Source organism: Panulirus ornatus, chromosome 32, assembly GCF_036320965.1.
Source record: "Panulirus ornatus isolate Po-2019 chromosome 32, ASM3632096v1, whole genome shotgun sequence".
Lineage (NCBI taxonomy): Eukaryota > Metazoa > Arthropoda > Malacostraca > Decapoda > Palinuridae > Panulirus > Panulirus ornatus.
In genome coordinates, this window is record NC_092255.1 from 4048856 (window position 1) to 4076583 (window position 27728).

General features: G+C 38.0%; 1 protein-coding gene across 1 annotated transcript; it reads left to right on the top strand.

Annotated features, from left to right (window-relative positions):
- Ube4A (Ubiquitination factor E4A) lies at window positions 1–27362 on the top strand. Its single transcript, XM_071680875.1, has 14 exons — window positions 1–139; window positions 2693–2829; window positions 5152–5458; window positions 6991–7318; window positions 8325–8545; window positions 11038–11250; window positions 13750–13944; window positions 14736–15430; window positions 16403–16606; window positions 17842–17983; window positions 19865–19966; window positions 22275–22437; window positions 24157–24332; window positions 27080–27362. The coding sequence occupies exons 2-14, from the start codon at window positions 2702–2704 to the stop codon at window positions 27272–27274; spliced, it is 3069 nt and encodes a 1022-aa protein (XP_071536976.1). The 5' UTR covers window positions 1–139; window positions 2693–2701; the 3' UTR covers window positions 27275–27362.
- Window positions 27363–27728: the final 366 nt, after the last annotated feature.

Consider the following 27728-nt stretch of genomic DNA (forward strand, 5'->3'; position numbering starts at 1 on the left):
CGAACGCGACCGTGAGAATCAGCTGAGGGTCTAACACGTCAACATTGCCATCCTGTCTGTCATTATGCTGATGACATTTTATCATTATTATTGAGGTTTTACCTCACCGTACGGCCGTGAATAACAAGGTGTTATATGTGTAAGTGTTATGTGACGTGAGAGAACACAGTGTCTAGTGACCCCGTGGGGGTATAGTGTGGTAGTGGGGGTTGGTGAGCCTAGACGTGAGTGAGGAGGTTTAGATAATATTATTTACATGATGAAGTAATGTTCAATGAAGGAATTATGGTATGAACTCAATTTGATGGTATCTAAGTGTTTTTTCTGGGGGTGGTAGTACCTCATAGGACGTAGGGCAAGATTTGGGAATATTAAGTCATGGAATTCGGTTTTAATGTCTGAAATGTTATTTCTTCCATTCTTGGAGGAAGGTGGTGACTCCTGTAGTTTAGAAATGACGTTGTGTATTGTTAAAGAGTATTTAGATTATCCCTGATTTACCTCACTATGTATCCGGCACCGTAACTCTAGCTCCGGCGGGGGGGCACCAGGGGTCATCCTACGGTAGCAACCTGGTGAATAGAACACCATTAACATTGTTGTAATTATATATATAGTAGAAAACACTTCACTTGTAGCCTTCACCCTAAAGAACGTTTGGGAGTGACATCTAGTTCAGGTGAAGTTCCAGTTTACGGACACAATGGGAATACGTTATGGATTTTAACGAGACGTATTAGTAGTCCTCTTACACTACGCACATGTTATTTAAATTTTGGGGAGTTGATATATAATGTTTTATGTGTGATACAGTTAGGTACTGCCAGTGTGGGTAATAAGATCAAATAGATTTACCAAGTTACGTAACTTTACCAAGTTATAATTGTGGTTACGTATGTTTTTAGTTTGTGACCTGCATGGTGGACATTCTGCGCAGGACTTTAGATAGGTAAAAACCAATTTCCCAACATTCTGATGAAGTCTTTCAAAAAATTAGCACCAAAAAGCTTTTTCTTAAAGGCTCAGCATAACCATTTGAGTTTATGACCTCATGGTCTACTGTTTGTTTCTTATGTTGAAATTGAAAATTGTTATGACATATATCACTCATAAAAGACACTGAAGTCATCTAGATATAGGATCACTTGATGTAAAGCTTCTGCCTGTTTAATCACACTCGTAGCAATCATACTACTTCATTAACAACGGAAAAGAATTATGCCAATTTATAATCAAATAGATTACATAGCTGACATATGACTGCAGATACTATATATTTATTATTTCCTATAAGTACGTAATATTAGATATGTACAATTTAATTATATACAGTAGTATTAAAGCATCTATTTTCCGTTAAGTCAAAACCTTTGTACTTACCACATTCATAAATGTTGTGGTGTAACAGAAGTGTACACATCAGAAAAAGTATCAGAATTACTTGTTTACATTACTGAAAAATACAGAAAGAATTGAAATTTACGTTGTTTTATCATGCGATATGACGAACTGTATTTCTTATGAAGCCATACGCTGCATATCGTGTTGGCACCCCCTAGACAAAATGCATAAAGGGAAGTGGTAATATTTAAGTTTGAATGATTGTGATGATTTTATTTTATAAGGTGATAGATAAGTTGTTACTCTGAAGGATTCTGAAGTTCTGGGAAATTGTGAGGCTGATTATTGTGTAAGTAGGTGAAGCATTACTAGAAATAACCAGAGCACATGTACACCGCTCAACTTTCTCTTGTATTTGACATGGGCATTTTCAGTTTTATTTAGAATACGCACATCTTTGTCTGCTCTTTCCAACCTTATTGTATGAATTTGTGTTGCACTCGTATTGCTTCCATTTGAACACACCTGAACTGGGTGACCAAACTTTCCAGCAGCTACATCAAACTACAACCAGAATAGTTATGTTTTTCAAATACCAAAGGTACAGTGGCAGCATTTGGACATTTCATAAACTCTGGTAGCTTAAGGTCTCCATAGCTTCCATAGAGGCAAATGAAAAGAATCATCAGGCTTAAAATAGTAAAAGTCAGGACACACATGAAAATATGAAGTGGAGTAAAGTTGGATCCTACATAAGAAAAATTTAGTTACTGTAACAGATAGGGAAAATCAGTCTTGTTCTGCATGTAAGATTTTTCGTTGTCATTGATAGTAGGATGGTTAGCGTAGATCTTGGAGTTATGTTCATGAAGAGGTTTCTGTGTGAAAGGTAAAACGATAAAGATTTACAGAATTGTGCATCATTTTTAGAAATTGGGAAAATGTCGGAATGTGTGGGATAAGGTTGTGCTGATGGGATGTAGATTGGTTTTCCAGGAAGATATGGGATATATCTAACATCATAAGATTTCTTTAGAGAAGTAAGATAATGTGCATAGGAGATGGTTGGCCCATTAATGGTAATTACTGTATTCTCATGCCAGAAGGATTGGGTCTAGAAACCTCAGTTCTGCAAAATAATTTCTGGTGTAATATGCATATGTGCACAGGATCCACCGTTTGCAAAGTTATGGAAGACATGAGCATGTTGTGGTGTTGGCATTTTTGGTGCAACTTGGGGAATCAAGAAATACTAGTCATTATTTGCCAGTATCTTAGCTCTTGTTATTTTTATATTCTGATGTCCAAATGGTTCACAAAGACTTTCGTAACAGAGAGTTTTATTCCACAGATTCACAACATGTCGGCAAAATTGCAAGATAATCCCTTTGCTTTACTATTCTGCTCAGTGGAGGATGCAGAACAGTTCAGCAAACAGCATCAGCACAGCCCTGTTCATCAGCAGCCTGTCCAAGACCCACCCAGCAGGTGGGTTATGAAGGGGTATTTGATACACTGTAATAGGTTAAGAAAGAACTAGTTGATCTGAGAGTTTGGGGTCGGAATACACCTGTGGTCTAGATGGGAGTTATACTGTATATCACTTAACCCTCTTATGAGGTATAAAGAGGGATAAGTTCTACTCGAGTATATCAGATGATATTCAGAGTTGGCAGAAATGAGTTTATGTTTACAAAGCGAGAGTAAGAAATGTAGAGCAGATATCTTGTGCTAAGGTGGTGGTGATTTTCCAAATTTTTTATAATACTCATCAGAGGTTCATAGATCTACAGCCATATTGAAATTTGAATGAAACCCATTGTATGTTATATGACATCGGTGAATATCTTCCAAATTCTCTCAATAATGCCATGATCATGGAGTTTCATTTTTCCTAAAAGTTGGCCACAACCACTGGGTGAGAGAAAGGATGTCTGTTGTTATAAGGAAATTCAATCAACTAAGTGTCTAGAATTAACAGTACGATTGTGTTTTTTATACCAGTCAGTCCAAAGGAATCCATCATCATTTCCTTGCTTCCACATAGAGTGCAGCTTCAAAGCTGCAGAAGTGAAGAGGGAGAGCCTGGAGGAAATGTAATGTTATAGATACCTGAGGATGAGCATGACAGTTAATGGACCATAGGAGCTGAAGTGAATCTTAGGATGGGTGAGGGAGCAAAGGTCATGTTTGTTGTGAGGAACATGTGGGAAGAGAAGGCAAAGATGGGTATGTCTGATGGCATAATAGTCTACAATGCTATATGGGTGAGAATTGTGGGCTGTAAATACAAAAGAATGGAAGATGTTGCTTGTGTCAGATATTAAATGCTTGAGGTGTTTCAACTTGAATTATTTTTTAGATTTTTTTAAAAGGAAAAAGTAAGTTTCATGTGTGTTAAACCTTACTTTTTACTTTATGGTAGCTGAACAGCACAGCTGCTGACTGCCTTAATCATGGCTATCTCATATGTGTGAAAGGAGAGAGTTGAGATTTGACGTCAATAAAAGTTAGGCCATTAAGCTTAGTGGTAGCTAGAGACAAGTTGCTTGCAAGTAAGTCAGAATAGAGAAGAGGAGAGTTTTAAATGCCTGAGAATGGATATATTTGTGGATTGAACTATGGGAGCTGATTTAAGCCAGAGTGTGGATGAGGGAGGCTAATGCCTGGACACAATGAGGAGTGTGTAGAAAGGGAAGTGATTATCTTTCAGGGCAAAAAAGAGTGTATCTGATGGTCTAGTAAATTTGTAGAAAGGGAAGTGATTATCTGTGAGGGCAAAGAAGGGTATGTCTGATGGTATGATAAATTTGATTGTGTTATATGGATGTAAGGGATAAGCCTTAGTAAAAAAAATATGGAAGAGGGTGTATGTTTTGGATGTGCAGTGTTTAAGGACAATGTGTAGTGAGGAGGGTGGATTGAATAAGCAATGATAGAATAAGTGAGAGATGTACGTATAAGAGAGCTGAAGAAGGTATACTGAAATGATATGGACATAGGGAGAGGATGAATGGCTGACTAAGAGGGTATATATATCAGAAGTAAGAAACAGATGCTGGAAGGATGGAGTGAAAGATGATTTGGGTGATCAGAGCCTGAACATGGAGGAGGGTATGAGGGGGCTATCATTAGGCTGAGCCACAGCACGTGTATTGGTTAGAGGAAACTACTGAAAGGTTGGTGGGGTTTGGCTGTGGATGGAGGCTATGGTTTTGTTGCATTATACATGACAACTAAAGAGTGGATGTGAGCAAATTAGGTTGTCCTTTGTCTCTTCCTGCCACTGCCTCACTATATAGGAAATGGCGAAATAGTATGAAAAAATTATGATAATCTCATGCTTATCATTTGTTAAAGAATATGGCTGTTTGGTTTTCATCTAACATCATTGTTGGTTTGAGTTTATACCCAGAGATATGATTGAGGACAATTTCCTTATTCTTCATATATTTTTCATACCACGATGTGAGTTTGGACCTGCTGCTTGCAGTATATGAAGATTTTTAGTGGATATTCAGTTCAGTTTATAAGACACATTTTGTAAAATTTCATGACTTTTTGATTCATGTGATATTATTGACAGCTGGCTTTAACTCTAATGTAGAATGTGTTCTTGGTTTCAATATGGGCATTGCTAGAGAATAAGAAAAGGTTTTGGTCATTTTGATTTGGACTTCCAAACCTAATATTTTGATTTCACTTGTATGAAAGGATATATCTGTGTCCAGTGTAGCTAATTACATTTATGTATTGATATTTTTCATCAACAGTTTTTGTAGTTTATATAATATAAAGTTTATATTACAGACAAGCATGTGGCAGTGAAGAAGGTATAACAGCATTTCTTGAGGACTTACTCCTCGTGACAACTAGACTGGGACCTCATCCATCCCCACGGGTTCTACTCACAGATGCCGATGCTCTCACTACTGACACTTTCCAGCTGCTGTTGTTTGACCGTTTACTCCTTGAGAATCCCAATGTTAACCTGATAGGACCTGGAGATGAGGGAAGAGAGGAGGCTGGCAGAGCTGAGGTAGTGGTGTACCTTGTTGAGGTGTATCAGAGGTGCTGGGCTGCCCGAGACAAGCCACTTTCCCATGTAGCCAGGCAGGTGTGTGTTTTGTCTTCTAAGGAGATCAATAACTCATATGATATGTTTTGATGATTGCAGATGGTTACAGCCAGTTATTTTTTTTTCTTAACTTTCTTTTTCTTTTATACTATTCGCCATTTCCCGCGTTAGCGAGGTAGCGTTAAGAACAGAGGACTGGGCCTTTGAGGGAATATCCTCACCTGGCCCCCTTCTCTGTTCCTTCTTTTGAAAAAAAAAAAAAAAAAAATGAGAGGGGAGGATTTCCAGCCCCCCATAGATTTTGTGGATGACTTTTTGAAGTAGGATGTATACGGATTTGTTTTTGCAGGGTTGCAAATGATAATTGGTACTAATTGCTAGTAGATGTCTGCTTGAATTATGAATTCAAGCACCTTATTACATGGTATGGCATTTATTAATCCTTTCTGCTTTTCTAAATTAACTTTGATACTGAAGTGTATGAGTTCTTCCCTTCCCATCCCAGAAAACAAGAGCCACATGAAGGTGTGTATTGTTGGGAAATTGTCTTGAATGCCCAAAGCAGTTCAGGTTTTATTAGTTGGCATTCATAGTTTGACATGGATGGTCTTAATGAACCTGGTGGTTGATAGACCTTAAGCCCAAATATCCAGTCAACCCATTTTCTTTTTTCATTTATATGGCACTAGGGCTAGTGGGTTAATCCATCAATTGATGGCTCAGAAACAGGTCTCATGCTACAGTCAACAAAATATTCCAGAATGACCAGGCACATTGTGACACATATAAGCCTGTTCTTAACTTTGAAAATATGATGATCATCTCATTGAAAAAGAAAGGGTGCCAATGAATTGGTTTTTATGTCCCTTGTTCATTAATTGCCAAGATTTTGTTAGGAGAGGGAACATGGTAGGGTGAAGGGTAATCAACTCAGGACACACCATATTAATATTGCCGTTGTTATGATAGGATTCATAGGATAAAGTCCCTCTCCTCAGTTGTTGTATACCAAGGCCTCCACAGTTTGTTTTAAGACTTAGAATCTCTGACACTTGAATATACTAAGAATGATTTTGACCAGATTGTGTATTTATTTCATACTTGTTCACTGCTTCCCCTGTCAGTTAGGTAGTGCCAGGAGCAGACAAAAAGAGTGGCCTCTTTTGCTCTCATTCACTCTCAAAGTGTCATGTATAATGCACCAAAGCCATATAAGCAAGTCATCCATTTATGAAAATAGGAAATAGGTTTTTACATTAAGAATCAAAGATTAGAGACTTATTTGTAAAATGTTATCATGGACAAGATTTTCTTCTTCAAGAGTCATTTGATGATACAGGAAGAGGTGGTTATGTTGTTTTGAAGACTCCGCTCTTTCTCTCAAGCCTGGAAGTACATGACAGATGTAAATTAAAACACTCCCTGAATTTTTGTGTAATATATACAGTTTATCTATTATTGGATATCACAATCTTTCTGTATACCCCATTCCTATTTACTTCTCCTTACCCTCATGTGTTTTGATTTACTTTATACAGTAATAAAGTTACTTTGCACTTATGATATTACAGGTGCAAGCAGCTGTGATAACCAACTTGGCTACAGCATTGGAGCAACCTGAACTGTACCGTGGCCAGCACCCTGACCGCCAGCTGGTCCAGGTCTTCCTGACGGGATTTGGTCAAGAAGCTGCTGTGGAGGATCTTGCCATTAAATTGACCCAGCACTTGGCTGGTCAGGGAACTGCTCCACCTGCACTATTTGATCAGCTCCTTGCTGAGGTTACAACACAGCTTGGACAGTGTTGTCTCATGACAGTAAACTACCACTTAGTGGATATACTTGACTTTTATGCTTCATCACCTTACTTAGCGACCCTCATTACCAAGACCCCGGAAAGTAAGTAAAATGAGCCGGAGGCATTGAGGATAGTAGAGAGTTGTTGTAGAGAGTGATTTCTTAGGATGAATATTCTTGTTAAGGAATCAGTGTTGGTGAATGCATAATTACATTGTTTTAATTCTCCCTTTTTGATTGTCTTTTATGAACCGAATTCTATCAGTTACCTTTGTCATTCTACTCTCATTTAAAGGATTGGATGCAGATGTGCATTTTTTGCAGCAGTACCCCCTGCACACACACACACACACACACACGTTTTTAAGTAAATCATGACAGATAAGATTGCTAGCAGTGTTGCATGTGCTTAGAGATCCAGCATTACTGGAATGCTGAAAGTGATGGAGATGTGGGGAAATGGGGAGAATAGCTTGCATCTCATGCATGCCCCATTTCTGACCTGGCAATTCAGGTGTCCCCAGAGCAGTTTCCTTCTGACTCATAATAGTTTTTACTGTTCCTTGAAAATCTCCATCATTGTAGTAAGTACACGTGTGACTGTTATATCTATTAATAATTCATTTATTTAAGAACCTTGGAAAAATTAGGGATGTAACAAAAGTTGGCCTCTAATGGGCCGACTTAACCTTCATTTAGTTGATTGAGATGGGGATATATTATAGATCATGAGATGCAGTATTGTGGTTACAGTGTTATTTTGAATGGTTGTACGACTGTTTCTAGCACATGATTATACATTTTGAGAGACTTTGTGAAGTATAAGGAAATTTGGAAGAAACTGTACTGGAAAGAATGATATGCATTTATGACCTAAGAATATGAATGCATTGAGCTAGTTTGTATGCTGTCCATATGTAGTATAAAAATATCTGATACATAACATATAGAAACAAAAAGCTTATTGATATTTTTAGTCTTGTTCATATTTTCAACAGAAATGTGATTAACCCTGCAATGAATTAACTCATTAGGTATGACCAGATTTGAAGTGTACGTAAGTTTTCATGTTGATACAGAATAGTCTAAATACTGTGCTCATCTTCAGAGTTGCAGCGGGCCAGGACAGGTCGAGCTTATCAGAATACGCCCTTAGGCAGTTTGCTGTCCATATCGTGTCTTCCTAAGAACCAGGCTGACCCATATGAATTTTTTGAGAAGCCTTCATTACAACTAGACCAGACGCACAAAGACACAGAGAATAGCATCTGGCGGGCCCAGAGCAATATCAATTCTCGGATCTACAAATTATTCTATACACTCCTAAAGGTTTGTAAAAAAAGGCCTTCCTCGTACTTTTTGATGGAATATCATAAGTTAAAATCCTTGGTTGAAGAATTGAAGCTGATTTAGGTCATGTAATTAGTTGATATTTTGTATCAGGTGTTTCCTCTTTTCAATTTGAAAATTTTTACAAAATATTCATCAGTTTTCTAAGTAAGTACATAGATTTGTATCTGAAACTCATTTCCTTTTAACCACAATTGAAGTGTGAGGAGATAGACTTGTTTAAAAATGTTCAGGGCATAAAGTCCAGGGTTTATGAGAGACTATTGAGGCTAAGGGTGGCATTTATCATGAGAAATGTGTTGTGGGGCTGCATCAAAAAGTCTTCAAGAAGTGAGCTGAAGATAGGGCATCTTTTAGCCCTTTCGAGCAGATGGCAGGGCATTCTTTTAACCCCTTAGAGCCAAAGGGAGGGCGTGTGTCATCCTGTTAGAGATGAAAGTAGGGCATTAATTTTTTTTATTTTCTTTAGAGATCAAGACGGCATCTTTTAACCCTTTAAACGGACCTTATGTTGATCTTTGCTTGTAGAAGGGACTTTACATAGACCTGTGATACTTCAGCAGTGAATAATCATATGATTTATAGTGATGGAACAGTATGTATACGTCTGGCTTATACAACAAAAGATCATTCAGGTACCCCTCAGCCAGAACATCAATAGATGAAATCAAGCATTACACCAGGATTGTAAATATTCATGAAGTAGAGACCTAGAGAAGTCTTGTGGTTCTCAGTTTTGCAAATTTCAGTTCAGTGGTTTTCAATATAGATATAGGGTTAGTGATTGGAGGCCCAAATAAGACAGCAAGTTTACATACCTGTTACAAAATCACAGATAAATGATAAACATTTATTATATATGAATACAGTCAGGAAACACATCCCCAAACCCCCTGGATTCCTCAAACATTGTCCTATGACTTTACCATCTCCAACTTGGCTGCCCATGAGTTGACTCTAGAGATAGCATGGTCAGCCCAGTTCATACAGCTTTGAAAGGAAACAAATGAGATTTAGTGTTTGTTTTGTCCTTCTCCACCCAACAACTTTTTTCTTCCTTTGTAGAGCACACTTTTCATTCACTTGACAAATGCTCATTCTTTTTCTCCACATTTACCCTGTTTTAGTCCCTGCATTATCCTCTTGACTTCCTGCTGCTTTTCCATGTTCATTTCCCAAACATTTACACTCCCTCCTCATAACTGATGCCTATACATCTTTCTTTTCTCTTTCAGTAGCAACTTAACTTCCTCGTCTCTTCATGCACTACCTTTTCTTATGTTCCCACCTCCCACCTTACACATGCTGCTGCTGCAGACTTGTCTCACACATGTTAGCCATGCTTCCCTAAATACCTCCCGTTTCTCACCATCTCCCCTAGTCTTATTTATTCTCACCTTTTGCCATTCTGCATTCAGTCTCTCATGGTAGGTCTTCCTGCAAGCCTATTTTCCAAGTCTGCTCATTTTCAGCACCCTCTTCCCATCCATATCACCTCTGCTTTTCCAGAAGCCTCTACAAACCTTCAACCTTGCTTTCAAGTAATGATCAGACATCCCATAAGCTGCCCTCTCATCACATGCACATTCAGGTGTCTCAGTTTTTGCTTGTTTATCAGTTAGTAATGCTCACTTACCATCGTCCCTACTCATTCACATATGCTTACTTATGTATGACCCTCTTTTTGAATTGGGTAATCCAAGTCACCATTCCTTTTTCAGCACACAACTGCACAAGCTCTTTGCCATTTTCATGCATGTCACTAAGTACTTGATGTCCCCTACTTATGCCCTCAACTGCCTCATTCAAGTCACCCACCACTAATACTGAATTTCTCACATCACAGCTGATGATGCAGTCAGTCATCTCCTATCATAACACCATTTAATCCTGGGAATAGAATAGAAGTAATACTTTCCAAGTATCACCTGCATGTTGTAGAATGCAACAAAGAGAGGTAGAGGCAGGGGTTAGAAGTCTTCCTTTCATGTACTGTCATTTTCCAAAATATCATTTTCCAAAAGAAGAAACAGAGGAAGGAGTAAGTAAGAATTCTTCCTTGTTCTCAAGTTATGTATTCCTGACATGACCTAACAAAGGCAAACAAGCATTGAAAATGTCCAGAATCTGATGTAGGAGATTTCTGCATACTTCTGACATGTACTCCCTGTATGATATTCCTGAGCACATTAAAGAGTTTAGACATCAATTTGTAAGTGAAGAATTGTGTACATCACGTAGGCTACCATTTTTTTTTTTTTTTTTTTTTACCATGATATGTTACTGTGCTATGAAATGAAGCTTCCCTGTAAACACCTCTGTTTAGAATGTTGTTGCATTTAGGGTGCAGTTACGTGCTGAAATATTTACGTGCTGAATATTTACAAAACAAATATCCACTGTATCTCAGTAAAATCTTTTGACATACCTGGTTTTATTTTAAGATAAAGTTTTGAAAATCTTTTTCACAGGTGTCACCAGAGGCCAAAGTTGGATTGTTGACATGGGTAGAATCATGCCTTGAAGCAAATAGTGGTCGTGCTGGCATGTGGAACGTTGAGGGTATTGGAGGATTGCTTGGTGCCACATATGTATGTGATGGTTTTATGGTTAATCTTGGTGCAGTCATGCTACAACTAGCACAGCCTTTCACGCAAGACCTCAAGACTGCCAAAATTCTCAAAGTTAGTTTTATTTCCATGACATTTTGCATGATCACTTAAACATTTATAACGACAGACTTTTATCAATCCCCAGTTCCATATCCTTGGGGATAGGTTAAGAAAGAATACATACCAAGTGTTTCCTGCACCCTGTAAAAGGTGAATGTATGATGTAGGACAAGGGGGCTGGAAAGCCACTCCTCATTGAATCATAATTTCTTGATATTGGACCAGAAGAAGGACCCAAGTGGGGTGTGCTCTTCCTCCTCAAAAGCTCAGGTTAGGGTGTCTGAATGTGTAGGGATGTAACCAAGATGAGAAGGGAGGGATAGGTTGTGTGTTTAAAGAGAGGAACATGGGTATTCTAGCTCAAGTGAAACAGATTTGAAGGTAAAGGGAAGAATGGTCTGGAAATGTCTTAAGAGTTAATCTGAAGCTGAGCTAAGGCAGGGGTAAGGTGTCTGCTGAGGAAGTCATTGTGGGAATGTGTGAGAAAAGGTGATGAAGTAATCCCTTAACCGATGTGGATTGTGAGAGATTGGTTTTTATTATTGCTTATGTTCCTGGAAACAAAGAGAGTAATGAAGAAAGGCAGCATTTTGGAAGGAGCTGATTGAGTCAGCTGTTATTGATGTGAGGGATCAAGTATTAATGATGGTTCTTTGGCACTTGAGGGTATGAGAAGGGGGCATGGGGTATCCAGTGATGTGAATGAAATTGTTTATCAGCATGTGGAGTTATGCACTGAAAAAGAACTGGTATAGTGAAAATACCTGGTTTACAAAGAGGGATGTACATTGGTATGTTTGGGTTAGCAAGGTTTATGATTAGTAGGTATTACTGAGTTATGTACTAATTGATAGGAGGGCTAAGTGAAGACTGTAGCATTACTTGATGGAAGCAAGAGTGAAGCTATGTAAGGGCTCCAGGAGAAGCGTAAAGGATATGAGTGGCAAGAGGGCGTTGAAAACGAATGAGCTTGGAAAAGAGGCTTGTGGGAAGAGATATCAGGAGAGGTTGGATGTAGAATGGCAGGAGGCAAGAGCAAATAAAGCTTGGAGAGTGGTTGAGGAATGGGAGGTATTTAGAAAAGCATTGCTTTTGTGTGTGAGAGGAGTATACACCATGCAAAAGGTGGGAGGTGGGACAGTTAAGAAAGGGTAATGAGTGGTGGGATGAAGAAGTTTAGTTGTCAGTGAAAGGGGAAAGAGAGGTTAGGGGCAATATTTGTAAGAAAGGAGTGCAAGTGATTGGGAAATGTATAATAAAAAGTGGCAGGAGGTTGAGAGGAAGGTGCACCAACTGAAAATGAGGGCAAAAGAGTATTGGGGTGAGTGAGTATCGGCAAACTTCAGGAATAAGAAAATGTTTTGGGATGAGGTTAGTAGTAAGAAAATCATTGAAGGGGACTAATGGGGAAGTGGTAACAGGTACGTATGAGGTGAAGAGGAGTTGGAACAAGTATTTTGGAGGATTGTTGAATGTTTATGATGATAGTATGGGAGATGTGGATTGTTGTGTTCTTGGAGAGATGCATAGCGAGAGAGTCATGGTTAGAATTTGATGAAAAGAGAAGAGTTAGTGAAAGCCTTGCATAAGAATAAGTGCCACAAAGCAGCTGAAGTGGATGGAAGTGAAGTTGAATTTCTTCAGAAAGAAGATTGTGTTACTGATTGGTTAGTTAGGATTTTCATTTGTACTAGTGGCTCATGGTGAAGTGCCTGAGGATTGGTGGAATGTTTCTATAACCCCATTGTGAACAAAGGCAAGGGGTCAAAGGTGAATGTCCAAATTTCAGAAATATAAGTTTGTTGAGTGTACCTGGTAAGTTGTATGGGAGAGTGGTATTGAGTGTACCCGTTAAGTTGTATGGGAGAGTGGTATTGAGTGTACCCGTTAAGTTGTATGGGAGAGTGGTATTGAGTGTACCCGTTAAGTTGTATGGGAGAGTGGTGATTGAGAGGGTAATTGCATGCACAGAGCATCAGAGTGTGTAGGAGTATGAGTGACAGAGAATGACTAACAGGGCATATATGTCAGAAATGGAGGAACAAGGAAAATGTGGAAACCAAGGAGATGGAAGGAAGGACTGAAAGATGCTTTGACGGGGCTGGAACACTTGGGAGGGTGTAATACATGCAAGACCGTATAGTTAATTGGACTGATGTATGTAGAGGGCAACCTGTTGTCTGTGGGCTAAACCAGGGAATGTGAAGTGGTTGTGGGAAACTGTTGAAAGGTCTGTAGGTCCTGGTTTTTGATAGGGGGATCTGATTGTGATGTATTATACATGATGGATTATGAGTAGATGTGAGTGAATGAGGCCATTCTTCATCTGTTACTGGCTCTACATTACTAACATGGGAAACAGCAAACAAGCATGAAAAATATAATTATTGTGGGTGTTATTTATTATCTTCCTCTAATAGGGTGAATCTGTCATTTATGTCTTTTTCTTGCAAGAATATTTTAATTCTAAATTTTGTATTGCTGGAAGTTGTCTTGCTATGTTCATTTCAGGTTGACCCTACATATTGTGCAGCTCCAAAAGAGATCAGCAATAACAGAATGTCTGGAGCTTACACAGGAAATTTAGGGAAACAAACTACCCTGATTCCACATCCAGAAGACTCCCCACGCATTCATTCCAAGACTTATTCCTTCACTAGTGCATGCTTCTTTTTGACACACCGAGCACTGCACCTTGGTGTCCAGGTCAGTAACCATACCTTTGATTGTGAAAATAGTAGGACTTCAGTCGTTGCAAAAAAATTCTCATGGCTTAGTGGCATAAAGATAATAGAGAGGAAAAGAGAAAAGGAAGGCTGAAGATTTTGCCATCATACCATGTGTTATCATTGGATTGAACTAGGGCATATGGAGCAGCTAGGGGAAACCACAGAAAGTCCGTGGAGCTTGCTTGTGAATAGGTTTTGATGTATTTCATATGACAACTAGAGAGTAGATTTAAGTGAATGTTGCAAACAAGTATGAAAAAAATGTACATCATATTTTCTTTTATGTAAGTTGAAACACCTCAGCCCATGTAATTTGATTTGCATTCCTTCTAGTTAATATGTAACTTAATCTGACAAAAAAGGGGCTTGTTTCTGAGAGCTCACAGTATTATGTGTTCTGCAGTTCCTTTTTGACTTGAGCCTACTTTAGTATAGCATCCCTTGTTATTTTAGGGCTACAACATGTATTCACAGGCATTTGAAAAGAAGTTTCATTGGTGAAAATTCCTTTTTTTTATTTCATACTATTCGCCATTTCCTGCATCAGCAAGGTAGTGTTGATAATGGAGGACTGAGCCTTTGAGGAAATGTCCTCACTTGGCCCCCTTCTCTGTTCCTTCCTTTAGAAAATCAAAAACAAGAGGGGAGGATTTTCAGCCCCTGCTCCCTACCCTTTTAGTTGCCTTCTACGACACACAGGGATTACGTGGGAAGTAGTCTTTCTTCTCTGTCCCCCATTTTTATTAAAGGAAATACTTTTCTTGGCAGGTGGTTCAGCAGAAACTTCACAAGTTATATCAAGAGCTTGGCCGCTTGCAGCAGGAATTTCAAGATACCTCTACTCAAAGGTCATCTGTAGAAAGGATGCGTTCTCTTATTGAGTCACAAACCACCATCTTTCTCTCCTTCAGAACTGCCATACTTGAGCCTAACATGGCTGAGAGCATACTTCAGTTTTTAGGAGCCTCTGCAGAGTGGCTTGTGCAGATGGCTCTCTGCCCTCCAGATCAGTGTAGTCCACCTTCTGCTGTGCAGGATGTTAAAGTGCCACTCCCAGATGACAAAGATCCTCATCTTTTTTTACAATGTATTCCTGAATTCCTTGTTGAGACTCTAACAGAAACCATTAGTGCTCTTCGAAGGTATAATGCGTCACTCTTGGACTCATCTGTGAGCAGCCTGATCCTTCCTCACCTCATGTCTTTCATAATAGTGTTCATGGGCTCTCCAAACCGAATGAACAACCCTCACCTGCGTGCCCGCCTTGCTGAAACCTTAGAATCACTCATTCCAGAGAATGCAAATTCTAGAGGAGGATTACTCTTAGGATACCGAGAACAGCTATTTGCCACCCATCCCCTGTCAACAGAGCTTGTAACAGCCCTCCTACAAGTGTTTGTCAGCATAGAGATGACTGGCCAGAGTGTTGCTTTTGAAGAGAAGTTCAACTATAGAAGACCCATGTAAGTAATAACGAATTCAGCATTTTCTTTACTTCAAGTTTCCTTCCCCACTTTAATGAGCTAGTGTTGGGGATAAACAAACAGTGGCTTCATTTGCTCACATTCGGTCTTTAGCTTTCATGTATGTATAACATACCTAAATCAGAATCCACCATCCATAGCCAAGGCCCACAGACTACTCCATGATATATTTTGACCTCTTCACTTGCCCTTGTTCAGTTAATTGACAGCTATTCCTCCACACGTACCACACTGATCTGGTTCGTTGTGTTCTATGCCCTTCTAAAAACTCATGCCTTGATACCCCCTAAACCTCTTTCACACCATCTTTTCACTTTCTTTATGGCCTCTACCTCCTCTGTGCTCTCATCACCTGTGGCACATAAATGCACATATTCATTCTTTCTTTCTTTGTTCATCATCATGTTTCAGTCATAGTTCTTTACTTTCTATCTTACTTTTGATCCCTCCTCTCCTTCCCAAAACCTCTCCATTCATATGTAGTTATAAGAGAAATATGATACTGCATTTGTCATTTATTCATACATTTCATCTTCATAAAGTATGTTTCGTTTTGTTTGAGTGTTTTTTGTGGATGCTGAAACTATTAGTTATATCCAAATAGTCCTCCAAAATTAGAAATCCCTTTTCACATGTTCCTTAATTCTTTTTTGTCTCATAACATGTAATCTTCATCTTGTTCACTTTACAGACTCTCCTCCCTTTTCCACTTTCAGCTGTAGTCAAAGCACAGATCCATTTTATCACTGTTTTGAGATGTTGAGGCTGAAATCTTGATTTTTAACTTTGCTGCTGTTATATTCTTTATTACATGTATTCTATGTGCTCTCTCGCTGTCAGTGGGCAAGTATGAAATATAGTATACAAGTTGAGATTTGGGGTTAGAATTATGTAATTAGGTACATATGAATGTCTTTGGAACCTTTTTAATGTTTCCTAATTTTCTGCCAGGTATGAGGTGATAAAATACTTGTGGAAGTCACTTAGTCATCGAAGAAGATTTTCAGAACTGGCTGATGAAGCCCTATCCAGCATGGAGTCTGCCAAACCACCATTGTTTCTTCGATTTGTCAACCTTTTGATGAATGATGCTACTTTCTTGTTGGATGAAGCCTTGTCATACATGTCAAAGCTTCGTGAGAGTCAAAAACAAAGGTAACTGTTCTATTTTTTCCTAGATTAGGTCTGTATTACACTTGTCTGTACAAAAATCAGAAGTAATCATCAGAATTATATTTTGTTCAATTGAATGAGTACATAAGAGTTTTTATGCACTTTTTATTGGATATGAATATTGAGGTGTGATTGTTTTATGACAGAAAAAACTGATTATAAAACTTCAACAGTATACCATGTCAGGAAGAGATCAGCCCAACACATTAGAATATGGGCTTTTTGATAATGAATTCTTATTGCTATTTGCATCTTGCATAAAGGAAACCTTAATTTCTCAACATTTTACTTATTGGCTAATGATAGAATGAATTCGTAAGGTGTGTGTCAATTTCTGAGAGGACAGTGTTTTCAGCATGGATTTATGTGAGGCATGTTTCTCATGTGGCAGTGGTAGGGTTGATGGATGAATTGTCAGGTTTTTTACATAGAGTGTCAGTATGCTAAGTAATGCAAATGCTCTTTAGGGGTGAATTATTTCTTTATTGTATATTGTATCATAGAATGTAGAAATGCATTTGTTGGAAAGATTAGTGGATGGAACACCTTTATCTACATGTGGAAAATGACATTATGGGTATAGGTTGGGACCTCATTATCATTACTCTGGCTAGAACTCAAGTTTCTTGCACTGTGAATAGTGTGTGTGATGCTGTTAAGACTGCATTGACAACGAAATATAAAGTATTTCATGGTCTAGACCCGCTCGATGTTTATGTTATTGAACTGTGAATGAAGTGGTGTGAGTAAAGCTGTAGACAACATACTAACATCGCTAAAGTTGAGAAGAGAAATTTCTTTGCTAAGTTTAGTTTGAAAATTACATATGATTTAGTTTTGATGAGGATGAGTTGGAAAGTAAAGTCAAAATGGAGCTCAAAGATCTTTCCTTCTCATGTGTACAAGCATTAGAAACTGATAGATTAAGGATAAAACTGTTAATTGACATTTAGAGAGTTTTTTCCTATGCAGGTGACACTCTTGGGTTCATATCGGTTGAAGTACTGTATCAGTTAATTTATGCTGTTAGTGGTACTAGATTCTTTTTATCTAATTGCAGTTTTGATATGCTGATTGTATAAATTCATTTTTATTCATAAAGATTGTCTTGCTTTTTAGTTAAAGGGGTAGTACATAGAGAATCTGTAGTTCTTATGTTATCCCCTCCATCTATACGTTTATCTTGTTGCAAGAATTAGAATCTGTATATTCAATAGGGAGAGTGGGGAGTGGACTAGTCTGCCTGCTGCCCAGCGGGAAGAGAGAGAACGCAGTTTCCATCTTACAACAGTCTTGGCTCGTTATCACAATATGCTTGGGGCACACACCATCCAGATACTTATTCTACTCACTAGAGAGGTAACATTAGATTAATTTTTGCCTTACAGCAGCAGTAAGGATGAATGAAACTTATCGACTCAATTTATACTTTAATCATTAGGGACATTTATCTCAAATGGTAGGATGTTTACTATGCTGTAATTTGCCTCCTCTTCTCTTGGGACTTTGCATTAAGTTTAAGAAACTTTCCAGCTGGAAATATAAGTTAAGAGGATGGTATTGTTAATCATAGAGAACATGGAAACTCTTTTTAGCTTTTTCTTAAATCCTAGAAAAGATCATATAAGTATCAGGTTTTATGGTCGCTGCTTCAGTCCTTCTTATGAGACTATATGCCCACCTTGGCATGTAAAGAGGAGGATATGCAGTAGCAGCTTTAGAGATTGTTGAACAGAGCTAGAATGGTGAAACTGATTCAGTGAAAAATAGACTTAGAGACGTGGGAACAGAGGGACACAGGGAATTAAGTGAAGCTTTAGCGAGACTAATATGCACTGTTGAACAGAACCAGGACAGTAAAACTGATTGTGAAAGAGGGACTTAGGGACATTGAAACAGATGGACTCAGGGAATCAAGTGAAGATGTGGAGAGAGAATAATATGTGCTATTAGAGAAAGGACAGTTAAGGATATTTATGGTCTAGTAGATATTTTTTTTAACATGTTCATTTGCTGTGTGAGGTGAGGGCACAGACCTTTTACAGGCTCCCTTGACTGTGCATGTATTGACTGATGATGTATATAGAAAATGTTTAGGCTGTAGTGGCTGGAAACAATTCCCTGGTTCAGTCCATTGACATCACATCTATCCTGTGTACCACATTGTTCCACTTAAGTCTATCCCATGTACACCTGTCATGCTCCTGCGAGTTTAGGCCCTGAACACTAAATAAATCCACTTGATCGTTTCATCTTCAGTTTGGTCTCCCTCTTCTCCTTGTTCCCACTACAGCCAAAAAAATTTTATTTACAGTATTAATCAATGTAAGTGTTGTCAAGGAAGTCTGTAAGAAGTCTGTGCCACCACCTTAATGTATGTGATTATAATTTCTGAAGATGTATCACTCTTACAAGATCATAGATATTACAGATGAAAACTCTTAGTAATCATATATTTTGTATTATGTATGTATGAATATACTCCTGGGTACCTTATATGTTCAGCAGTGAATGCATAGCATGTAAAAACAATCTCCCACCAGACTGAGTTTCATCTAATTTTATTTTGAAAATTATGTTGTAGTTGATTAAAGGTAACAAATCTGAGATATGTATTTTTTCAAATACTTGAGAATATCCCACTCACGGAGTGTTGTTCCTGGTGATTACAATTGCTGTAGAGTAAAGGTTAACAGTCCTATTGAAATGAAAGTACTTTGCCTCATTCAAAATAAAAGATTCGCCCATGAGTTTATATCCATTACTGTGAGTGAAATCAGACTGGTATAGTCTTAGATTAAGATTGTCAGCATCTTTGATCATTTTGAATTTTTGTATCTTATCACATCTTAAACCTTTTTCCTAAGCTGAGTGAGTTTAAATTTTGATGGCCTACATAGGATTTGTTTCTTAGGCTGATGATCGTCTTGGTAGCTTGCCACTGTACTCTGTGTATTCTGCCATGGTCTTTTCTCAAATAATGTGACAAAAACATCAGATTTTTTATTTATTTGGTGATACACCGGTGAATTGCAAATTCTTCAAAGTAATATTTGTTGATTGAAAAGAATTTTCATGTTTTTTATGCTATGAATTCATTTTTACTGCATTTATTGTAGAAAAGTAAAAATGTAAAATCATGACTTTTTTTCATGATAGGGGAACCATTTAGATTTCTTACCTTTATAATCGCTTGTCTTAATTATGATTTGTTTTGCAGTATCCCTTTGTTGATTACAGATGCCGCAGATGTTCATTCATAACACCCTAGTTGATCGCATGGCTGGAATGCTCAACTACTTTCTGTGTACTCTTGTTGGCCCCAAACAACGCACCCTCAAAGTAAGCTTTTTGTCTGTAATTCCATGGGAACTTTATTGGTAGGAATATGAGGCGAGGAATGCCTCAGGGTATATGGTATTGAGGCTTTATATGTATGGAAGGTGCATTATTGTGCAAGACTGTGCTTTAATTGAGGTTTAAAGAAAATTACCTTTTGTCATCCTTTTTTGGGTAAACGAAGCCCAGGCTTATTGGTATAAGAGATGATTGATGCTTCACTAGATTTGCAGTTACGTTTGGTTGGTATAAGATTGTTTATCATTAACTTTTTCCCAAGACATTAGTTTTGTGGATTATTTACATACATTTTGGGTACTAAATGAACCATGTAAGAGTGTATTGCATAACTCAGTTGCTGTGAATTATTTAATGTTTTTTCATATGTATTTCCAAAGATTAGACTAAGTATGACACCCCTTACTCAGGTAAACTTATCATCCAAAGAGAAGCATGACTATATTATTATCTTGTGTTTATGCCATATGGTTAAGTTTTCCTCGGTGTTTTTTTAATTGACATTGATTATGACTGGTACTATTTGCAAAGATATCGTGACTGGTATTATTTGCAAAGATTTTTAAGTGATTAAATGTGCTTATCCATAGCAAAATATTATATAAAGAGGAAGAGATTAAGAATGTTGACTTCATCCTGTAATGTTTATATAAGAAGAGTGATGAAGCAAGAAACATAGATGAATTAAGATGATGTGGAGAACTTATGATGTACAAACAAGATGTGTGAGGTTAATGCAGCACATGAGAATTAGTGTGTAACAAAAATTTTTTTTGGTAATTATGGTGTTATTTGTCTTTCACTTTGTCTGTCAGTTATATATATTTTCTAATTTACATGGGATGAATTGTCTGTCAACTATATATATCTTCTAATTCATATGGGATGAATGAAATGCATATCGCCTCTTAGCTAACTTGCATACATCCCCAACCCATCTCCAGTGTTTTGAAGTGGAATATGGCTTCCATGTTTGTAAGTGTTAGTGCTTCTTACTTTTTGCTTGCTATGTTTCCATTCACATTACTTTCACACACAAAGTGTTTCCATGTAACAAGATCAAAAACCATTTAGGTCTGCTAGAGCTAACATGCTGAAGTGCACGGTATTGTTTTGGAGTGCTTCATGAATAGTGCAGATGATAGATTCATTAAAGACCATACACAGCGTAGCTTGTGTGAAGGGTAATAGAGGAGGTATAACTCTAAGGTAACATTAACTCTTGTGGTACATAGGCAGGGCAAAAGAAGTGCCTTACACAGTTAGCAGGGAAACAGGATGATTTTAGCTGAAAAAGAAGTATTGTGACCCATTTAAGTAACCACAATCATTGAATCCCACTGCTTCAGAAACATTTGAACTTTGGCATAATGCTGAGGCATTCAATCTTGAGCTGCTGCTGTCATTGTAAATTCTGCACATATATTTTCAGAATCTCTCTTCAAGGTCTACTAATATATTCAAATATGACAGTTGTCATCATCATTTATCTAGCAGGTGGTTACAGGTCAGTAATATTCACAGGCGCAGGAATTTTACCTTCATTTGAAAGAAGCTCTAAGCAATCTTCAGCTTCCCAATAGATATCACCATTTATGTGGAATTAATTCTGAGAAGGATTAGGAAGAGTGCTACCACATCTGCTGTCTTGAGTAGATATGGCAAGACACTATCAACAGAGGAAAGCGTACTGATGTGTGTTTCGTAGGATTAAGCATGATCTTTTTTTGCTAAATGTGTGAACATTTTCATGAAATATATACTGATAGCTAAAGATTTTACTTTTTCAAAAAAAGGAACAGGGAAGGGGGCCATATGAGGAGATTTCCCTCTAAAGTTTGGTCATCTGATCTGGAAAGCTAACTTGCTAGTGTGGGAAATCATGAATATGTATGAAAAAAAAGCTAAAGATTAACTTTTGAACATATATGAGTTAGGTAAATGTCAAACCTTGGTAAAATTTTGGGTTTGATGAAATATGTAATTTCTTTTATTTTCATACATATTTGCCATTTCCTGCATTAGCAAGGTAGCATTAAGAACAGAGGACTGAGCCTTTGAGGGAATATCCTCACTTGGCATGGAAAATTAAAACACGAGGGGAGGATTTCTAGCCCCCCGCTCCCTTCCCTTTTAGTTGCCTTCTACAACATGCAGGAAATATGTGGGAAGTATTCTTTCTCTCCTATCCCCTATCTCGTGAATATATTCCATAAGCCATCTAGCAAATATCTTTATATGGAATTAATGAGAAATTTTAGTGTCAGTAATTTGACTTATTTATTTCCCACAGGTACGTGACATGGAGAAGTGTCAATTCCGTCCTGGTGAAATAGTTTCCGACATATGTTCGGTATACACTAACCTATATAGTAATGAAGCCTTTTGCCTAGCTGTGTCAGCTGATGGAAGATCATATACCCCTGAGCTATTTTCTCAAGCCTATGATGTGCTATGTGAGTAATTTCATTATTTATTTTTTTTTCACATTTAAGAATTTTTATGCATCACCATTGCAGTTTTATTAATGTGTTGCATGGTTACATTATTTTGTGTCCCAATTCCTTACTGATGGTAGATATTAATTGTAGTTAGAGTATGCATTTTGAGAATTAACTTTTTAAGGGTTTGAATAATGTACATCTCAACAAAATAAAGGGGTAGAAAGCTCCACCTATCAGTGTTTGATGAGACATCAAGCATACTTCATGTCTTTTCCAAAAATTAATTCAACTTAATCATTTTTGTTAAATTACTCATCATCCACTAATTGAGAGAGAGATTCCTCTCCTGCTACAGGAGCCCCTTTCTTCTACATGGCCCCTGCTGTGCTGAGGAAGCCATAACTCATTGGGCAAGACCACATGTCATAAAATGTATTGATGTTGTATGTATGTCTGTTTAGGATGAATTTGGGATAATTGAGCTTTTTTGTGCTCTTTGTCATTATTGTGGTTGTTGAATCATGGAATTAAAGGGTTGTTAGATGTGTTGAATCAGTTATTGTAATGTTGTAGAGATGGATGATGTCTAGAGTATGAAAAGCTTAACTCATACATGTGTAGGAGTAGGATTGATAGAGATACTTTATGGAGGGTATAAGAAAAATATGGTATGGGAGAAAAGCTACTGGAAGTAGTGAAGAATTTTTTGAGAGTAGGGCAGTTGATCAAATGAAAAGAGAAGAGAGTGAGTAGCTTCAATTGAATATGAGTCTGCAGCTGGGGTGTGTGATGTCAACATGGCTGTTAAATCTTTTTATATATGGTGTAGTGACGGAGGTCAATGGGAAGGTCTTAGAGAGAGGGGCAGGTCTGCAGTCTGTTGGGGGTGAGAGGAGCTTGGGAGGTGAGTCAGTTACTGTTTGCTGATGCCATGGCTCTGGTTACAGATTCCTATGAGAAACTTTGGACGCTGATTTCTAATTTGGGAGAGTGTGTTAAAGGAGAAATTTGAGAGTTCATGTGAATAAAAGTAAGGTTTGTAAGTTTAAGGACCGGAAGCAGACAGATTGGTTGAAATGTGAGTTTGAAAGGAGAGAACCAGTTGGCATTGGACTGTTAATGATACATGGGAGTGGACATAGCAGTGGATGGAACCATGGGAGCTGAAATGAGCCATAGGATGGCTCCCTCCTGCATGCAGAGTCCCCATCTCTATTGCCCTATTTAGACAAATCATGAAAAAGAAAAACTAAGATTTCACACCCATACATCAGAGCTGAGAGAAGCACAACACCGTACTAGGTTCTCGTACCCTTTACACACAGACACTTACCGTTCTTCAGAGCTTTCTATGCACCTCCAATTTTTCTTCCATGCAGGAAGCTACTCAACCTTAGTTTCATTTTTTGTTTTCCACTGATCATCACATCCAGATTGCTGAAGACTTTTAGAACTTCTAATTTTTTTCCTTTCAGAATGAAAGTGCACTTTGACAATCTATTTTTTCAGGAACAAGAATTTTGTTTTTAATAACATGTACTTTCAACATATCCTGTGCACATCAAATCAACCATCCATTCTGTCTAACTCATCTGATTCAGCATACAAAAGAGCATGATTTTAAAGAATTGAAATATACTTACAGAACCATCTGATAGAATTGAGTGATATCAGTTTCCCAGTATGAATTAATAATAAGAAATTTTACAATATTTATTTTCCTAATCTTAGATCGCATTGGGCGTGCATCATTGGCAGAAGAAATACAAGAGGTTGCAAGGATGGTAGTAAAGGCCAGGGAAATTCATGCCATAGAGGAAGACATTGCAGCTGATGCACCAGAGGAATTTCTTGATCCAATCATGTCACATCTAATGACTGACCCTGTTATACTTCCATCATCAAGGGTGCGTTAGAACAGTACCTCAGCTTACATTATTACTTAGATAGATGAAGCGTCTTAAAACATCAATTTTTCGTCCTTTCTTCATCCTTCATCTGGATCTGCTTCTTACTTCTCCCTTTCTACCTGTTTATATTTACTTGGGTAATTCATTGTTTTCACTTATTTCTTGTTTCCTAATGCAATTATCAGCTATTTGTTTAACTATCTAACATATAATTCAACTGAAAGGTTAGACCATTTACTGTTTTTAGTGATTAGGGATGCCACTGATATTAGCTACTGTAATTTCTGTTACACTTCATAGACAAATTCATGTGCTTAGGATTTCAGAACCAGGGCAAATTAAGGCTTACAATTTTTGTTGTTCCAAAATTCTCTATATACTTTTCTCCACAAGTCCAGATTTTTTTTGTAGAGAGTGACTTTCATCCTCTAATTGTGTGTTGCTTTCGACCTACATGTTCCCTCTTACCAGGAAATAATGTAGGAGATTAAAAGAGTTCATTTAAACAAGATTAAGGTAAAGAGTGTAGCAGCAGGTTTAGTCAGGGTGAGTGTGAATTTGTATGGAGAGGAGCTGGAGGAAGTGACTGGAGGTGGCAGCAGAAGGAACCATGGGGCTGAATTGGGTCATAGGGGAAGAAGGTTGAGGTTGTAGATATATAAGGAGTTTGTGGAAGGCAGGGGCTAGGAGAGGCTCCCCCTTCCAAGCCTATGATTTTTGGCCCTTTGAGAATAATAATGAATGAAAAAATGTTTACATAATCTGAGTGGCATATTTTTTTATATTACTGACCTTTATCAAAGACTGTTTTGACAAGGAATGATGTGCCTTACCTGATGAAAAAGGTAGATTAAGTGATATTCATGCATGCTCCTTCCAAGGTTTTGTACCCCCATTAACATGGGCTATACGTGCAACTGATATAGATTGTTGCCTTATGTGTATTATGTGTGTGCTTGCCTAACTTTGTCACCGAACACTGATAGTATTACAGTCATCTATAGTTGCATGTTTGGAGGTCTAGGAATTTCCCTTTTAGGCTCAGTCCTTTGTTCTTAACACTACCTCGCTAATGCAGGAAATGGCGAATGTGTATATTTACGTGTATATGAGTGAATGGGCCATTCTTTGTCTGTTTCTTGGCACTACCTCGCTGATGCAGGAAATTGCAATTATGTATAAAAAAAGAATATATATATATATATATATATATATATATATATATATATATATATATATATTTTTTTTTTTATTATACTTTGTCGCTGTCTCCCACGTTTGCAAGGTAGCGCAAGGAAACAGACGAAAGAAATGGCCCAACCCCCCCCCATGCACATGTATATACATACGTCCACACACGCAAATATACATACCTACACAGCTTTCCATGGTTTACCCCAGACGCTTCACATGCCTTGATTCAATCCACTGACAGCACGTCAACCCCGGTATACCACATCGCTCCAGTTCACTCTATTCCTTGCCCTCCTTTCACCCTCCTGCATGTTCAGGCCCTGATCACACAAAATCTTTTTCACTCCATCTTTCCACCTCCAATTTGGTCTCCCTCTTCTCCTCGTTCCCTCCACCTCCGACGCATATATCCTCTTGGTCAATCTTTCCTCACTCATTCTCTCCATGTGCCCAAACCACTTCAAAACACCCTCTTCTGCTCTCTCAAGCACGCTCTTTTTATTTCCACACATCTCTCTTACCCTTACGTTACTCACTCGATCAAACCACCTCACACCACACATTGTCCTCAAACATCTCATTTCCAGCACATCCATCCTCTGCGCACAACTCTATCCATAGCCCACGCCTTGCAACCATACAACATTGTTGGAACCACTATTCCTTCAAACATACCCATTTTTGCTTTCCGAGATAATGTTCTCGACTTCCACACATATATATTTTTTTTTTTTTCTTTTTTTCTTTTTTTTCCAAAAGAAGGAACAGAGGGGGCCAGGTGAGGATATTCCAAAAAAGGCCCAGTCCTCTCTTCTTAACGCTACCTCGCTAACGCGGGAAATGGCGAATAGTTTAAAAGAAAGAAAAGAAAAGAAATATATATATATGTGAAGCCATGGCTGAGTCTCATTGTGATGTCATTATAGAAAAGAAAAGCAGCACACACACACACACACACACACACACACACACACACACACACACACACACACACACACACACACACACCTTTCTACCAACAAATACCTCCAGTGAGATTTTGCCAGAATGGAAGGGCCAATGTGTAGCCATCCCTGAGGGGAGACCGAGAAGATGGAAGGATGAAATGAAGGAGACTTTCGGATAATGGGTCCTGAACATTTAAGTGGGTGAGAGGTGTACATGGAGGTGAAGGGCTGTCACTGGCCTGAACTGGAGTACATGAAGCAGTCAAATTAAACCATGGAATAGTCTTTAGGGCTTGACTGTGTAAGCCTCTGCTTTCTGTACTTTATACCCAGAAGCAAGAGGAGAGTGAATAAGCACACTTCCTGTAAGTGATAACACCACATGTGATTACATTTTGATAAGGCTCTATTATCTTTGGCAGACAGAAAGGAGTACAGCATTGTTATGAACCTTCCCACTCCTGAATGGAACACTATACTCAAGTCTCACGAGTCCCCATAAAAGATGTCATAGCATTACATAACTAAGTACCTAACAGTAAGATATCCTAGAGTTGTAGATAATTATTCTAATATTTACATATATATGTCTTTCCTTTTTAGTTGTCGTGTGACCGTCAGACCATTGCACGACACCTTCTCTCAGACCAGATGGATCCCTTCAATCGTCAACCACTCACCATGGAGGAAGTCCTTCCAAACACTGAACTCAAGGAGAGAATTACTGCATGGTTGGAAGAACAACGAGCATTAAGAGCAAAGCAAGCCCATGCTCGGAAGGAAGAAATGGAAGATTAACATTAATAGGTAAATAAAGATCATCAGGAATTAAATATTTTTTGTTTGAGAAGATTTAATAAAGGACTCTCCAAAAAGGAATCATGTTCCCTGTTGTTTGCTTTGTGACTGACCATACTTGAGACCCAATGTCTGGAAATTCTGTGGTCTTTGTATGAAAGCAAAGGGATCTTTTATACTAGATTTTTTTTTTTATCAGAATTGATATTGAAATGCTAATTAAATGGGGATATGTTTTTCATACACTTTTGTTACTACAATGATGGACAGGTATTAATCTATTTTAGGCTGATGAGACAAAGGTAATCCAGAAAAAAATTCTGTATTTTTTTGCAATCAAATGGGTGTTGAGTTTTCCTTTGGGAAAATTAATTGATGTTCATTTTCACTGAATGTTCTGTCCAGAGCATACCACCACCTCTTGAAAATTGCCCTCATTCTTTTTAAATGAAAA

What these genes read in the sequence shown, in the direction of transcription:
- Ube4A (XM_071680875.1), top strand. Translation starts at nt 2,702, where the DNA reads ATGTCGGCAAAATTGCAAGATAATCCCTTTGCTTTACTATTCTGCTCA. An exon ending in CATTACCAAGACCCCGGAAA is followed by an intron (nt 7,319 to 8,324) that starts GTAAGTAAAATG and finishes GCTCATCTTCAG; the next exon opens with AGTTGCAGCGGGCCAGGACA. An exon ending in TTATACTTCCATCATCAAGG is followed by an intron (nt 24,333 to 27,079) that starts GTGCGTTAGAAC and finishes TTTCCTTTTTAG; the next exon opens with TTGTCGTGTGACCGTCAGAC.